General features: G+C 42.9%; 1 protein-coding gene across 3 annotated transcripts in view; it reads left to right on the plus strand.

The window, feature by feature from the left end:
• Positions 1-13187, plus strand: part of rcc2 (regulator of chromosome condensation 2) — a 36545-nt gene extending 23358 nt beyond the window's left edge. For all 3 annotated transcript variants that reach the window (XM_067970607.1, XM_067970608.1, XM_067970606.1), the window contains 5 exons: positions 1150-1330; positions 3049-3154; positions 4031-4103; positions 7706-7783; positions 8629-13187. In XM_067970607.1, coding sequence (XP_067826708.1) covers positions 1150-1330; positions 3049-3154; positions 4031-4103; positions 7706-7783; positions 8629-8733 — 543 coding nt within the window. In that variant the 3' untranslated portion in view covers positions 8734-13187. The remainder of the gene's footprint in view (positions 1-1149; positions 1331-3048; positions 3155-4030; positions 4104-7705; positions 7784-8628) is intronic.
• The last annotated feature ends 4348 nt before the right edge of the window (positions 13188-17535 follow it).

The raw sequence follows: 17535 nt of genomic DNA on the forward strand, positions 1-17535 counted from the left end.
TGTGACCCCATCTTCAGCCCAATTGCCGATATCAGTGACCCCTTTCCGTGGGAAAAAAAATGTTATAGTGCTATGTGAAAACTGGGGGTAATAGCATTCTCCAGGCTTCTTTTGCTGGAGAGCAAGAAAAGCTCAACACCATCCATGACAAAGCAGTCAGCTTGATCGGTACCCCATCCAGCAGCTTAAAGATCCACTTTGTCCACCACCGGTGCACGTGGTTGCAGTGTGTGCTATCTACAGGATGCACTACAGCAAGTCGCCAAAGCTTCTTCAGTAGGACCTCCTAAACCCATGACCTCTGCCACCTAGAAGGACAAGGGCAGCAGGTGCATGGGAACCTCCAAGTCATGCACAATCCCAACTAGGACGTATATCGCCATTGCTTCATCGTTGCTGGGTCAAAATCCTGGCACTCCCTTCCTAACAGCACTGTGGGAGTACCTTCCCCACGTGGGCTGCAACGGTTCAAGAAGGCGGCTCACCACCACCTTCTCGAGGACAACTAGCGATGGGCAATAAGTTCTGGCTTTGCCAGCAATGCCCATAGAATGGCATTGAGCCCCACTTGTCAACATCCTGCAGCCCAGTAGAACAATATATTCCCTGCCTGCCTGTCCTCACTCTTCTACCTGAAGAGAATTTCTTTTTAATTCCCCCTTCCTGCAGGTTTTGCCCAGACTTGATATCTTGGGTAGGAGATACTTGACGGATCTCATCATTTTTCTTCCCCCCCCACCCCCCAATAGGCTCATTCAGCGGGCAGCTATGTTTAAGTGACTCGGTTGTGACGAATGATCTACACCCGAAATGCTAACTTGTCCTCTCTCTTTTTCAAATGCTGCCACACCTGCTGTGCATGTCCAGAATTTTGTTTTTATGTTAAATACATTATTTGATTGCAGTTCTTTTCAGTCCCAATTGCCAATCTTAAAGCTTTTAATCAGGGCTTGCATGCCCTTCCCTGAGGGTAATAATACCTGACCTTAGTGTCTACTTCCCCTGTCAGTCATTACTGCAATTGGCCTTCCTGAAGGTTGGCCTGGTATACACCTCTGATGAATTAATGAATGTGCAGTTGCTACTGCAGCCTTGCAAAGATGGAAGAGTGATCATGTGTGTATATATATTTTGTTTTGTGTTCCTTAGATTGCTCTTGATTCACAGAAGAGGGTGTTCACTTGGGGGTTTGGAGGATACGGCCGCCTTGGGCACACGGAACAGAAGGATGAAATGGTCCCGCGCCTTGTCAAGCTGTTTGACTTCCCTGGTCGAGGTGCTGTACAGATCTACGCAGGAAACACCTGTTCGTTTGCAGTAAATGAAATGGGTTAGTAATGCACATTGTCTTACTCTTGTGGACTAGTTGTAAAGTGTGAATTGCTTGTGTATGCCAGTGAAATGCCGATAATATGGCCCAGGGCCATTTCTGCCGCACCTCCCACTTGCCTGTTGACCTCGGCAGATTTGCTGTTCCATACAGATCTCTAACTACAGATCTCTAACGTCATTCTGCCCAACTGTGAGATGTTGACTCAGCTGGGGCTCGATGCTCTTTATCTACAACAAAAGATAAGGGAGTGCTATCCGGTGGTGGGATTATCCCAGTTTCCACTCAGCAAGTAAAAGTGCCCTTTTAAAATAGAACGACTGGTCCTGTGGTTGTTTTTGCTCTTCCTATAGCGCAATGCCTTGCCTCACTTGGTAACAGCAACCAAGGAGCTTGCTTTGGGAATTGCAGGTGCAGGTCTGTGAGACATCACTGCGTAGTACAGTCCTGACAGTGTCACTTGAGCAAGTCATTGGATTGTGGCCTTCAACAATAATGGTGTATGCTGATCCCATGCTGCTGTTTCCTCCTTCTGTAAAGTGCTCTTGCGTATACTCGGGCGTTGGTGTACTTTGTTTCTATCAGCACTATTTCAATGAAGCTGTCAATGTTTGCGGTATCAGTTATGTTCCTTTTTAAGCTTTCTAAATGTGGAGATTGCTATATGTTATGGCTTCTTCCTTTCTCTCCTGAAGTTGCAAGTTCATGCTGGGTTATGGTTCCACGGGGCCTGGCAGCTTCCCGTACCGTTCATTTATTTGTGCCACACCAGTGAGTGTCGATAAGCTACTTGACTGACTGCATCATTTTAGCTGAGCCCAGTCCAGGCGGACCTGTGTTGGCAGGCTGCTTTGTGGGCAGGAGCATCGCAGCTGAGCATGATCTTGTTTTGGCCCCGTGTCTGAGATTGCAGACTTTCTGATTGGCAAAAGGGAGTGCGATTTCTGGCTGTGTTCGGTTTGGCCAAGATGAAGCTTACTTGTTGGAAATTATGTGTGTTTCCCCCCCCCCCCCCAAACTCAGTTGTAGGTACTGTTCCCTGACTCTGAGGTATCTATTAGTCCACTTCGCCTTGGCTCAGTGGTCGCACTCTAACCTCTGAGTCTGGACATTGCGGATTCAAATCCCGCTCCAGGACTTTGGGCGCAGTACTGAGGAGTGTTGCATTGTTGGAGGTTCCGTCTTTTGGATGAGATGTTAAACCAACACTCCTTCGGCTCCTTCAAGCAAACGCAAGAGGTCCCACAGCATTATTTGAAGAAAAGCAGTGACTTCTGGTGCCGTGGCCAACGTTCTCCATCCTCAATTTAGCATTGCCAAGTCAGATTAATTGGTTGTTTCATCTCATTTACTGTTCCTGGGCTCTTACTGTGCGCAAACTGGCTGCAGTGAGTCCCTACGTAGCGATGACAAAGCTCAAAAGTAACTTATCGGCTGTGAAGCACTTTGCAATGGCCTGAGAAAGTAAACTGTGTTATTTAAATACAAACTCTTTCTTTTCCCAATTCCTGTATCTGACAAGATTAAGAATCAGCTGACGTAGTGATCTGACACCTAGACAAACTTTTCCTGACTCTTGTATCTGCCTGATGGTGGCTTGCGAAATACCTGGGGTCTGTTTTAACAAGTTTGGAATGGAGCACTTGTGACGATGGATGTTCTTTGCATTTACTTGGTCAGTAATTCGGGTCTCTTTCCCCTCTTTCCTTTCCTCACAGGTGGCTTGTTTTTCTGGGGCGCAACTAACACCTCGCGTGACTCCACAATGTATCCCAAAGTGGTGCAGGACCTGTGTGGGTGGAAGGTTCGAAGCCTGTCCAGTGGGTGAGTAGACAGCCGTAAGTGGAATTGATAAGTGCTGAGTGAAAGCAGGGTTCCTGGTCACAATGTCTTCTCTTTGACTCGGTCGCCTAGGCTGAAATTAATCGTGCACCACCGGGCTAGAACTATTGTCATTTTCTGTTAAATAGATTTTGGTGGGGGGGGGAAAAGATACTTGAGAGCATACAAATTAAATATAATTCCCTGTACCATGTTCTGAAGGCTGCTTATTTTACATCCCAGTCTACAGCAGCTGAGCCCTATTGCTATGTTGTTACAAGTTTTGCCAATTTTCCTGCCTCCTCTCCCGAGGATGCCGACCTGTATGATCCTAGACAGTGTGCATGTCAGCAGGGAATTGAACCTGGGATCTTCTGGTCTGTACCGCTTAGTAGTACAGCAGGCGGTGCCTCTGCGCACTAGACTATTGGGAGTGCTGAATTTGCTCATTTTTTTCATGGCCTTAGTACTCGCAGTCAAAGTAAACTAAAGAATGCGCTGGAGCTTATCTGTACGGCTGTCCTTGTAGCTGTACAGGATATGTAGAGTGGATCGAATTTTCTTTCCTTCCTGTCGAGGAGGGTGCTACAAACGATCGCAAGTAGTTTCTTATAATTTTCTTTTAGACCACAAATGCTTGTTAATCCAAATTAAAAATTAGGGAAAAAATGGAAATTTGAAGAGAAAAAATATAGGAAATGCTGGTAATGCGTAACCCTGTCAGGCAGTATCTGTAAAGAGAAAAGACCGGTTGTGGTATTTTGGGTGTGTACCCTTCATCAGAACTCAAGCTTGTTAATACCGCTTGACAGATTTTAGGCAGGAAATAGGATGTTTTGAATAGTGTGGAAAGTCTTTTATTTTTCTTTTTGTATTCAGGAAAAGCAGCATCATTGTCGCAGCCGATGAAAGCACAATCAGCTGGGGACCATCGCCTACCTTTGGAGAACTGGTAAGAACTGGTGGGGGAGAAGGAAGATAATTATGAGCTGCAAACTAATCTTTATTGTGTGTGCATCTATGCGTACACAAAAGTTGATGCCAGTCACCCTCTGTTTTGAACTCTGACCTCAATGTCACCAGAAATAAGGCTGTTGTGAATCATAGAATCATAGAAGTTTACAACATGGAAACAGGCCCTTCGGCCCAACATGTCCATGTCGCCCAGTTTATACCACTAAGCTAGTCCCAATTGCCTGCACTTGGCCCATATCCCTCTATACCCATCTTACCCATGTAACTGTCCAAATGCTTTTTAAAAGACAAAATTGTACCCGCCTCTACTACTGCCTCTGGCAGCTCGTTCCAGACACTCACCACCCTTTGAGTGAAAAAATTGCCCCTCTGGACCCTTTTGTATCTCTCCCCTCTCACCTTAAATCTATGCCCCCTCGTTATAGACTCCCCTACCTTTGGGAAAAGATTTTGACTATCTACCTTATCTATGCCCCTCATTATTTTATAGACTTCTATAAGATCACCCCTTAACCTCCTACTCTCCAGGGAAAAAAGTCTCAGTCTATCCAACCTCTCCCTATAAGTCAAACCATCAAGTCCCGGTAGTATCCTAGTAAATCTTTTCTGCACTCTTTCTAGTTTAATAATATCCTTTCTATAATAGGGTGACCAGAACTGTACACAGTATTCCAAGTGTGGCCTTACTAATGTCTTGTACAACTTCAACAAGACATCCCAACTCCTGTATTCAATGTTCTGACCAATGAAACCAAGCATGCTGAATGCCTTCTTCACCACCCTATCCACCTGTGACTCCACTTTCAAGGAGCTATGAACCTGTACTCCTAGATCTCTTTGTTCTATAACTCTCCCCAACGCCCTACCATTAACGGAGTAGGTCCTGGCCCAATTCGATCTACCAAAATGCATCACCTCACGTTTATCTAAATTAAACTCCATCTGCCATTCATCGGCCCACTGGCCCAATTTATCAAGATCTCGTTGCAATCCTAGATAACCTTCTTCACTGTCCACAATGCCACCAATCTTGGTGTCATCTGCAAACTTACTAACCATGCCTCCTAAATTCTCATCCAAATCATTAATATAAATAACAAAGAACAGCGGACCCAGCACCGATCCCTGAGGCACTCCGCTGGTCACAGGCCTCCAGTCTGAAAAACAACCCTCTACAACCACCCTCTGTCTTCTGTCGTCAATCCAATTTTGTATCCAATTGGCTACCTCACCTTGGATCCCGTGAGATTTAACCTTATGTAACAACCTACCATGCGGTACCTTGTCAAAGGCTTTGCTAAAGTCCATGTAGACCACGTCTACTGCACAGCCCTCATCTATCTTCTTGGTTACCCCTTCAAAAAACTCAATCAAATTCGTGAGACATGATTTTCCACTCACAAAACCATGCTGACTGTTCCTAATCAGTCCCTGCCTCTCCAAATGCCTGTAGATCCTGTCTCTCAGAATACCCTCTAACAACTTACCCACTACAGATGTCAGGCTCACCGGTCTGTAGTTCCCAGGCTTTTCCCTGCCGACCTTAAACAAAAGCACAACATTTGCTACCCTCCAATCTTCAGGCACCTCACCTGTAGCTGTCGATGATTCAAATATCTCTGCTAGGGGACCCGCAATTTCCTCCCTAACCTCCCATAACGTCCTGGGATACATTTCATCAGGTCCCAGAGATTTATCTACCTTGATGCGTGTTAAGACTTCCAGCACCTCCCTCTCTCTAATATGTATACTCTTCAAGACATCACTATTTATTTCCCCAAGTTCCCTAACATCCATGCCTTTCTCAACCGTAAATACCGATGTGAAATATTAATTTAGGATCTCACCCATCTCTTGTGGTTCCGCACATAGATGACCTTGTTGATCCTTAAGAGGCCCTACTCTCTCCCTATTTACTCTTAATGAACTCTTAAGTTAATGAACATTTTCTCCTTTTCTGGTCTCAATGTTCAAGATGAAATAAGATGGTTGATTGAATACACATAACAGTTTTAGGCTACTCCATTTTAATGGTCGAATTGATTAGAGGACAAGTGGGGACTTCTTGGTGGAGGAAGAATTCGAGCCAAGGATCCCCTGGGCTGCACCAATGATAGTATTTAATGCTGGATGCATTTAACACTACATTTAACATTGGTTCAAAGTGGTTTCCACTTTGCACCTACACTAAACTTGTCTAGCATACATTTAGAGTTAAGGTCTAAGCTGATTCCAGAGTGATGTGGAGTGAGACTCCCTCCTCCAGGGAGTCTGACTGCACTTTGCTCCGGTATCCAGTTGGGCCTGACTCGACGTAGGCTGCGTTTACCTTAACTGTAACGTAAGTGTGAAACAAGTTTTGCACCAATACTGCAGTTTTTAATGCAAATGATGCCACTTTCTGATGCAGAGTACTAATTCAAGGCCACAGTGTGTGGTCTAAAAGTTGCAAAGGACCTTGAACCTTTTTGCAAAACCCTTGGCTCTGGTGATGTAACGCTACCTGTCGTAACTTAGAAGGAGGTTTCTTAGCCTTTATGGGTAGGCTCCGTTCCTGATTTGCTCAAAGTTAGTTGGTGTTGGTGACTGCGGCAGGACTCATGGGTTGGAGGCTGAGGGGCTCATTTGACTTGGGAGGAGGATCTTGGCCAAAAGGTTCCTGCTTTTGGGGGTTGGAAAGGGGCTGCTGGTGGTGGTGCTCTGTTGATGGGGGAAGGGTGAACTGCTGCACCAATTCCAGTTTGGCGGAGAGGCAAGATGAATGGTGTTGGTTGAGAAGAGGAGGAGGAGGAGGAGGAAAGATAGAGGGGGTGTGCCCCTTTTTGCAGGTTTTGCTGCATCGTGAGGGCGGGGGAGAATTCTTGTCAGACATTCAACTTGCACTGGCACACAAGTTAGGCAGCAGGGTTGTGAAAGGTCGCTAAAGCACAGTACGCTCTGTTTAATAAAAAAAATTAAAATAAATATCACCATGACCTTCAGTGCTGTTGCATTCAAAGGGGTGGCAACAAAAACTGTATTAATGGCTCGAGGGAAGAATTCAATGGAGGGATTTTGGACACTAACCTAACAAAATTGCTAAGTTGACAGCAGACGAGCTTATGTGAATGAGAGGGAGAGCTGGAATGTTGAGCTACTTTTATTTACGTCGGAACAGGGAACATTGCTGGTTTTTCTTAACAGTATTAGGCTGTTAAGGAGACACCTGGTGACAACTGTCTGAAAATGCAGGACAATTCACTTAAATACAAAGTGCTGTTTTTCGAGCTGCTGTATGATTGAAAACTACCATTTACATTGCCACTTACAGGCGTAACTGCCAATGTTTTCAAATGTTAACACATTTAAACTGGATTTTGCCATTGACTGAGGCAGACAGTTGCATTTTGAAATGGAATGTTGTGACCCACTCAACTTTTTAAATAAATAATATTTTGGTAGTGCCAGACATGATCAGCATGCCTTGTGCCTTATTTATGAGAGGTGTTTTAACAAGGTACCCTACTTCATGGGGCTGTGTGTGACATTCTTGTACCTGTGGTCTGTTTGATATAATTTAAACCATAACCGATGTTGCAGGGCTACGGAGATAACAAACCCAAATCCTCCACCACAGCACAGGAAATAAAGACCTTGGATGGAGTTTATATTGAGCAGGTGAGTGGGAGTAATTCTCATTTCTTAGTCATCTTAAACTGTAAGAAGTATATGAGAACACATTTCTGAGCATTGCTCTCTGCAGTGCTTAGAATAGGAGCTCTGAAATGTGTGCCTGGGATCTTGCAGGTGCTCCACTGTAGAATTGCATACAGGCCTCGAATGAAGTTGAAAGAAATTTTCCACCACCGGATACTGGATCTGGAACGGACTTGCAGAAAACGGAGTTAATTCTGCGTTGTTGACACTCTGAAAAGGGATTGGATCTGAACCGGTTGGAAGGGGATCAAGGCTGGAGCAGTATTGTTTGATTCACGTGGGGGGTGGTGTCTGCTATGGCTCAGTGGGTAGCACTCTGGCCTCTGAGTCAGAAGGTTGTGGATTCAAGTCCCACTCCAGAAACTTAAAGCACAAAATCTAGGCTGACACTCCAGTGCAGTATTGAGGGCGGTGCTGCCTTGTCAGAAGTGCCATCTTTTGGATGAGATGTTAAACCGAGGCTCCGCTGCCCCCTTGGATGCACATAAAAGATCGCATGGCAATATTTCGAAGCAGGGCAATTCTCCTCGGCTTCCTGACCAATAATTTATCCCTCAACCAAGATCACTTAAGAGAAAACATTATCCGGTCATTATCACATTTCTGCATGCAAATTGACTGCTGAGTTTGCTACATTACAACAGTGCCTACACTTCTAAAGTACATAATTGGCTGGAAAGTGCTTTAGGACATCCTGAGGTTGTGAAAGGCTCTATATAAATGCAAGCCTTTCTTTCTAGAGATCTTGGGTGGGAAGCCAGTGATGCTTTGTAGGGAAAGAATTTTAATTTTTTTTCTTCCTGCAGGTTGCTATGGGCCATGCTCATTCACTGATGATAGCGAGAGATGAAAGTGATGCGGAGAAAGAGAAGATTAAAAAGTTACCCGAATATAACCCACGGATTATCTGATGCTATGTAGCCTGAGTAACCACACATGAAAGCTTCACTTGAACAAAGGCAGCTGAAGTTTACAGTGCACTGGGTCAACGAGATTTTTTAAAAATCCACACTGAACAGGGAGCCAGGCAATGGACAACATCCTATAAAGAAAGAAATTTTCTAATTCATTCAAAATGTTTGTGGTACTTACATGATCACGATTACAAATGCAGCTATGTAGTGTTTCCAGAGCAACTGACTTAAACAATGCACGCAGATAGTTAATTTTACTTGTGTTCTATGGCCATTGTGTTACCAGTGTTTCAGCAATGGCCATTTCCTACTGACGTGTTGGAACTCCTTGCATTTTTTTAAAAGCCCAGGTTTTGCTGTTTTAATTGGCCAGCGAAAGTGGTGTAAACAAGCTGTAAAGTTGGGAACCATGATCTTCAATTGGCTGCATTAAATTATCACGCTGGCCCAGTTACAATTTCTAACTTTTTAATTCTGGTCTGGTCAGATGCCTTGGCCAGTGGTGTATTTGTGAATTGCTAAATTAATGTTCTCCATCTGATTATTTGGGAAAGATGCAGGAATTTTCCAGCCAGTTCAGCTAACCAACAAATTCCTAAAACATGAGTCTGCATTTGTAATGACTGAATGTTCCTGCAGGGCAGGACCTGAGTGGTTTGGTTAAGATTGGGTGTAAAGGCACTTCTACACTGGCGCTGGTGCTGCAGGGGAGCAGTGCTCCAGCAGAGACCCTTGCCTCTTTGAAAGCCACACGCTCCCGTTTAGTGCAATTGCATATCTCCAGCTCCATTTTGAAGGACCTGTAGAAAGGTGCTTGCGTTCCATGCTTCTGACCTCTGTTCTTGAGACCCAACAGAGAATTGGGCCCCTGGTGCCATTGAGATCGTGGGTCGTGTTATTTTGTACCGAGTGCTGTTGACAGCAGGAGTACAGCACACTTGCTGTCAGCCGCGCACAATCAGTGTGAAAGTGCCTTATGATGCCCCACTCTGGCTGATTCATTGCCAATAATGATTAAATTCAATTTAGTGATTTGCTCAGCACAGCCCTAAGTAAGAGTCATGATTTCACTTCCCATTCCTAGTCTGTATTAAGTTAAGCTGCGCGTTTGGTTACAGTTCTACACTTCTGATAAGCTAATGGAACCCATTTTAAAATCTCTTTTTTTTTCCCCCCCTCCCCCTGCCACCTCCCCATTTTTCTGTTTTTAATGTGTACTGGGGTAACCAGGTGAAATGTTTGTTGTGCACTAACTTTATCAGCCCAAATCCCAACCATTTGGGATATTCCTTTTGCTTAGACAGTCACTGAACTTAGTCATTCATTAGAGGTGCTATTGAGACTTTTTATTTGTGATACGGTCATTTATAAATGCAAGGATTATAACATTCCTTTGCTGCCTTTCCCTATGGAGGGAAGGAGAGAAATTGGCACTACAATCCAAAGAGAATTGAGGAACATAGAGTAAGGAATTGGGGAGGTGGGGGTCCCAGTTATTTTGAGTACCAATGGCTTAGTGACTTAAAAGCTCCATCTGTGTTCATTATTTGACTAATCTCCTTGCTGTTCTAAAGGTCAGAGTACGTTTTAGTGCAGGTGTCTTATTAGGAGCGTACGGCACAATGGGATTAGATGCAGGACAGTCTACTAGACCAAAGGGTCTCTGGGTATTTAGAGAATTTTATTTGTATTCTGTGCAGTCAGTCTATACACTTAATGATGAGGCTGATATGACCGTGTTTGACTCTTCCAGTAGAATTAGTGAGCAGATCCTGTGAGATACTTTGCATTTTAAAATTTGCATACTCAACCCTCATTACGTTATGTTCTAAATTCTAATGCCCTTTGATAGTTTGTCAGGAGGGATTTCGCATCTGTTAAGTTGCAGTGAATAAATGAGGTTTGAAGTGTACAAACCTGTTCCTGTAAATTCAAAACTAAAATGGAGGTGTTTTCTCATTCCTGGCTATTAATTTGTTCTCACTGGCAATTTCCATTGCGTCTTTAACCTGACTGGCCATAATGTGTGCAATATTGATAATTCCTTAGAGAGGTGTCAATGCATTTAAGGTACAGCATGACTATCTTTAGCGGTGTGGCTCTCATGTCTTTCAGAAAACCACACAGCTGACTCCACGGAAGCAAAACTGTGACCCTGTGATTTAAATCCAGTTCTTGCAGCCCATTTAAATAGACAGGACTTGCAGCACCCCCTTGAAGCTTGTTTGAGGAGGAGAGAAACTGGGAAAAATGGGGTTACTACACAATTTTTGTAGCATTTTGTGTTGCCTCCTTGCTGAATCAAAATGGCCAGTGTAGTTACCCCACTTTTCATCTTGTGTTCCTTCAAATTCATTGTGTTAGATAAATTTTAGATAAAATCTGTACTGAATTGAAATTCTGATGTCCAAGATGAATGTGCTGGAAGGACCCTTGTGATTTGGAGCATAATCGCTCTAAGCAGAACTACTGGTGAGATGAAGGATTCTCAGGTGAGTAATTTAACAATTTTGATTTAACTGAATCCATAATCTAGTCGCTGTTTTAAATACTTATTAACAATACTCCAGTTTTGTGGGGCAGTGGCGCTTTAGAAAAGCTGATGGTGCTCTAGTTTGTCTCTGGGGCTACCCCATGGTGCTGCTTCTTTCCATGATGCATTCTCTGTTTAGGTGAAGGCGGTGTTGACTTCTTGGTTGTTAACGGAGTTGATTTAATGGAAATGCCTCATGTAACTTTTGGCATTGAATGTGCGACAAGTTGCACATTCTTTTAAAGAAGCTAGAAGAGATTGGCTACAACTTGAACTGGGTTTTGTATTCCAGTTAAATTTGCACCCATGTGCATGTGTGTACACATGCTCAGTCAATCGTGTGTCTAAATCTGATGTTGACCATCTGTTTACAAGCCCTAAGTTTCCTGATTTCAGTCCGCACTGGAGTGTGGAACAAAATTCTGTTTTGTAAAATGTTCAATAAACTTGCCTCTCCTGTTTTTGGTTTATTTTTAATTAATGTTTTCTAATTATCTTTTTCCCTCTCCCCACTCTCAAATTTGCCAGCCAATCTGCCCACTTCCCATTCTGTAACTGTCCGTGCTGTGATGTCACTAACAGCTGGAGTGACTGGGTTTACTTATACATTCTAGATCTCGGGTTTTTGAAACCCTGGTAAGCTACTACCCTGAAAGCTGAAACTGCTGTACTGAGGAATGTTGTTTTTTAATTGCTCCTATTTAACTTAATACTTAAGCATCCCTGTGTAGCACTACTATGTTGGTGGTGTCTTCCTGCAGCAGCCAGTGCTTAAGTGTACAGGATGGCAAACGTAAAAAGCTGGCCCAGAATTTATTTTTTTTCTTCTGGTGTCAAAGGTCCAGCCTTTTATGAAAATGGGTATAAATCTACCATAGAACTTTTGCAGGTGCAAGTTGCATGAACAGTGTATTGCACTAGTAGCTGTGAGTGTGCACTCTCTCTTCTGTAAGTGTTGCATGGAATTAGACCAGACTGTCTCAAAAAATAAAGTAGCTTGGATAAGATTCGTTGCCATCTTTTGATGCTCTCGAGCTGGCTGGAATTTGTGTACAAGATGAATAGCACAGCTAGATGAAGCACGAGATAATATTGTTCATCTCCAGGAACTTTGATTTTATTTTTAAATTACTTTTCTCCTTGCGGTGAAAGGGAAGCTGTTGATGCTATTCAGTGTCTTGTATTGCAAGGGTATAGGTCAAGTGGTCTGTGATCACCTACATTTGACTCTCCTACTGTGTTGCTGAACTTGTGTATTTCATGTACCTGCACAGATTGCTGATCCTGTTCATTTTAATTTTCATTGTCTAAATGGGGAGTCAAGCTGGACTTTCCCTTTTAAGCACCCCTTCTATCAATTTGAAGTGTCCAAATTTAGAAATGCATATATTTGGGTAAAGTAGAAAGTGGTTTATCTTACTTAAAAACCTTGTTTGTGGAAAAATTGTTGACCAGAGATGAAGCTATTGTAACACAAACTCTTTCCTCTTCTCCCTCTTTTCCCCCACCCCGGTTTGGTGAAGAAATGAAAAAAAAATCCCTGCTCCCTTTCAGTTGTTACCCTGAAGGAGAATAAATCTAGACTGCTCATTGCAGCTATGGTGCCTGGGGAAGTTATTCCACTGCGCACAAGTGTCTTCCATTTGTTGTACTGTTAATGATTTCCCTGGCAACACAAAACTAATAATGGAATTGAACATTTGCAAGTTTTTAACACTTCCCAAGTGGAAGTGAGCTGTCAGCTTATTTAGAAAGGTGGGTGGGGAGGGGAGTCTCTTCATGCTGGTTATTAATGACTAGTTTCTTGGCATCATTAGGTTTAGTTAGTGATTTGTAGCCAATTAGCTGCCTGTTCAGTGCTGTAAACTTTACTTTTTTTTTACTTTTGTATTTCCTGCAATAAATCGAATAAATTTTACCTTGTGTTTCCTTCCACTGTGTGAGACTATGGATATAGTTCCTGTACTGTTTGATCCATTAACAGCTGTAGAATTTGGGAGGAGAGCTGGTTTATTACTTTATGATAAATTATTTTCATCCTTTGTCTCTGCAGGCGATCCACCAGTACATGTTAACAGGCAGATGTTTGTGACTCAGTTTGTGCCCCCAAAATGTTTAAACACTAAATTTGATGATCAAGAATTTAAGAAAATAAAGAGAATCTTGTGCCCTACTGACCTGAAGGTTATGACTCAACATTAAAAACAATGGCCTTATGTTTGCCACAACACCTGATGTATTCATCTGAAATTCCTTCCTCTGCTATTTTAGCTAGGTATTAGCCTGTTTATAATAAATGGGTTAGTGCTTCTTTTAAAATTTTGGACATAGGAATTTCAGGACCAATACCTTTCCGTTCTTTCCATATTCATTGACTATTTTTAAGGATGAGTTAGATAGGTTCCTGATTAACAAGGGAGTCAAAGGTTATAGTAGGTAGATGGGAAAGTAGGGTTGAGGTCACAATCAGATCAGCCATGGTCTTATCAAATGGCAGAGCAGGCTCGAGGGGCTGAATGGCTTACTGCTGCTCTTAGTTCATATGTTCAGCTCCAGTTCAGTTTTGATGTCTCTTGTATTTAATTCTGAATGATTGATTATGATCAGGCTTTTGTCCTCCATACCAGCTGGGTTCTTTGGCTATTCAACCAGCGCTAATTCCATTGTACCAGACATTTCACCTTTAATGCTGTCTTCAGTTAGTTGATTGTATGCTTCACTTTTCATAGAAGAGCAAAGTTACAGTTGCACAACTTACATTCGTGTAAAGTCTTTAATGTAGTAAATGTCCAAATGAGCAATGCGAATGCATCAATGAGCAGAGAAATCAAGAGGAGAGGGGACTTGGAGTTCCGTTGAAAATGAGAAGTTGCAAGGTGCGGATAAGCAGAAGGAGATCTCTACAAAGAAATCACTGTGGATCTTGGGAGGGCAATAGAGGAGAGGATAGTGGAAGAGGGTTATGTGCTCAAACAAGGAAAGACAAATGAACTTGTAAGAGGAGGGGTCCAGATAGATCTAGGCAGTGACTGTTTCAGGTGGGATGGGGATCATGGTAGAACATACTCATTTTTGATACGGAACAAGGAGTCGCTATGAGCCAGTTTTGTCTCATCTAGGATATCAATAGACTCCTCCAGGATGAAGTTGTGAATTGTGAGGGTCTTGTCTGCAAGGCAACTAATGCTGTGGTTTGGAGGGCAGTATAAAACAGTCAATGGAGAGGTGATTTAAGAGATTGACCTTTGGTGAAAGGACTGTGGACGATTGGGAAAGAGCTGGTGAGTCGTCTGTGCTGCAGTGGGTCAGGCAGAGCATGCCTATGGTGGAACAGAGGGGAGCTGTCGGCACATTTAGAAGGGAGTAGAACTTGGGGGGAAAAAAGTAGAAGCTGTTTGAGGAGCACCAGTAAATTAGGGAACTGAGAAAGGTATGAAGCAGGAAAATGGAAAAGAAGGGGGTGGGATAAGTTGAAAAGACTTGTAAGCAAAGTTAAAGCCCATGGGATTAAAGGGACTGTGGCAGCATGGATACAAAATTAGCTACGGGACAGAAAGCAAAGTGTTGTGGTGAACAGTTGTTTTTTTTTAGACTGGAGGGAAGTATACATTGGTGTCCCCCAGGGGTCAGTGTTACGACCCTTGCACACTTTTTGATATATATTAATGACCTGGACTTGGGTATACAAGGTATAATTTCAAAGTTTTCAGATGACACAAAACTCAGGAATGTAGAGGAGGATAGTAATAGACTTAAGGAGGACATAGATAGACTGGTGAAATGGGCAGACACATGGCAGATGAAATTTAATGCAGAGAAGTGTTTAGTGGTCCATTTTGATAGAAAGAATGAGGAGAGACGATATAAACAAAATGGTACAATTTTAAAAGGGGTGCGGGGATGGAGAAACCTGGGGATGCACATACACAAATATTTGAAGGTGGCAGGACAAGTTGAGAAGGCTGTTTTTTTTTTTAAAAAAGCATATGGGATCCTGAGCTTTATTATTAGAGTCATAGAGTATAAAAGCAAGGAAGTTATGCTAAACCTTTATATAACACTAGTTAGGCCTCAGCTGGAGTGTTACGAACATACGAATTAAGAGCAGGAGTAGGCCAATCAGCCCCTCAAGCCTGCTCTGCCATTGATAAGATCATGCCTGATCTGATTGCGACCTCAACCCTACTTTCCCGTCTACCTAGTATAACCTTTGACTCCCTTGTTAATCAGAAATCTATCTAACTCAGTCTTAAAAATATTCAATGACCCTGCCTCCACCGCTCTCTGGGGAAGGGAGTTCCACAGACTCACGGCCCTCAGAAAATATTTCTCCTCATCTCCATCTTAAATGGGAGACCCCTTATTTTTAAACTGTGGCCTCCTAGTTCTAGTCTCTTCCACAAGGGGAAACATCCTCTCAGCATCTACCCCTTCCAGTCCCCTCAGGATCTTATATGTTTCAATAAGATCACCTCTCATTCTTCTAAACTCCAGTGTATACAGGCCCAACTTGTCCAACCTTTCCTCTCAAGATAACCCCTCAACCCAGGAATCAGTCAAGTGAACCTTCTCTGAACCGCCTCCAAAGCAATTATGTCCTTTCTTAAATAAGGAGACCAAAACTGCACACAGTATTCTAGATGTGGTCTCACCAAAGCCCTGTACAACTGTAGCAAAACATCTCTACTTTTATATTCCATTCCTCTTGCAATAAATGGCAATATTTCATTTGCCTTCCTAATCACTTGCTGTACCTGCATACTAACTTTGTGATTCATGTACTAGGACACCCAGATCCCTCTGTACATCAGAGTTCTGCAATCTCCATTTAAATAATATACTGCTTTTCTATTCCTTCTGCCAAAGTGGACAAGTTCCCACATTATACTCCTTATGTTCTGGGCACCACACTTTAGGAAGGATGTCAAGGCCTTAGAGAGGGTGCAGAGGAGATTTACTAGAATGGTACCAGGGATGAGGACTTCAGTTATGTGGAGAAGCTGGGGCTGTTCTCTTTAGAGCAGAGAAGATTAAGAGATTTGACACAGGTGTTCAAAATCATGAATAGTTTTGATAGAGTAAATAAGGAGAAACTGTTTCCAGTGGCAGAAGGGTCGGTAATCAGAGGACACAGATTTAACGTGATTGGCAAAAGAACCAGAGGTGACATAAGGAGACATTTTTTTACGCAAGAGTTATGATCTGGAATGCACTGCCTGCAAGGGTGGTGAAAGCAGATTCAATAGAAACTTTCAAAAGAGAATTGGATGTATACTTGAAGGTACAAAAAAAATTGCAGGGGAGTGGGACTAATTGGATAGCTCTTTCAAAGAGCAGGTACAGGTACGATGGGCCGAATGGCCACCTTCTGTGCTGTAACATACTATGATATCAGTGACAAGAGTACAGAGATGGGAGTTGAGGGGGCCAAGAGGTAGTCAGCAGGGATAGGGAATGCGGGTCAAGGGTGACAGACAACATGTGCACGAGTGGACACATTAGTAGCTTTAAGTTGCGCAAACAAAGATGTAAGAAACTAAAAGTTATCAATTGCTCAAGTGGCCATTCGTGACATTGTGTGGGGCATTTGGGAAGGGGACACATAGAAGCACCGTATGCTATCGACTATCCACACAAACATTTCTACCAAGGGCCACCAAATAGTAATCGGGAGAAGAGCCCAGGGGCTCTGAAGTGAAGATTAATAAAGCAGCTAGAATTTATTAGACTACTCAACAATGATCGAGATTGAATGTGGAGCCAGTATAGTTCAATACTACTGAGTTATTGAGCATGCACAAGCCACCACTTCTGAGCTTACAGTCTGTAGAACTGCATCTAGTTAGATTAAAGAAACTCCCTGGTTTAATTAGTTCAGTTTAAAGGGGGAGCCTAGCAGTAGCTTTTGTTAATGGAATCCTTGTCGAGCACACTCTATAAAAATGTCTCTTTTTATATGCTTTTAGTATGGGTTTCAAAATGGCCACACAGCAGCTCACTTCTGTAGCTGAAGAATAAAGTTTTGATTTAGCTGAAAACTACCACCAATCATTTTGAACGTTTGGGAGCTTACATGAATATTAACCAGTGCAGTGTGCGCTGTTTGAGTTTGGGGGCAATGCTTTTGCAATTTGCATTGTGCTGGGCCATTGAGAATAGTGGCCCATGGTTTTCTTCAGCAATGTGCATATTATTCTGTGGTTATAAGACCAGTGCCCATTAGTGCTTTAAACTATTCTATAAATAAAAGGTATGGACAAAAAAAG

The sequence above is a fragment of the Heptranchias perlo genome, chromosome 32 (genome assembly GCF_035084215.1).
Source record: "Heptranchias perlo isolate sHepPer1 chromosome 32, sHepPer1.hap1, whole genome shotgun sequence".
In the NCBI taxonomy this organism is placed as follows: domain Eukaryota; kingdom Metazoa; phylum Chordata; class Chondrichthyes; order Hexanchiformes; family Hexanchidae; genus Heptranchias; species Heptranchias perlo.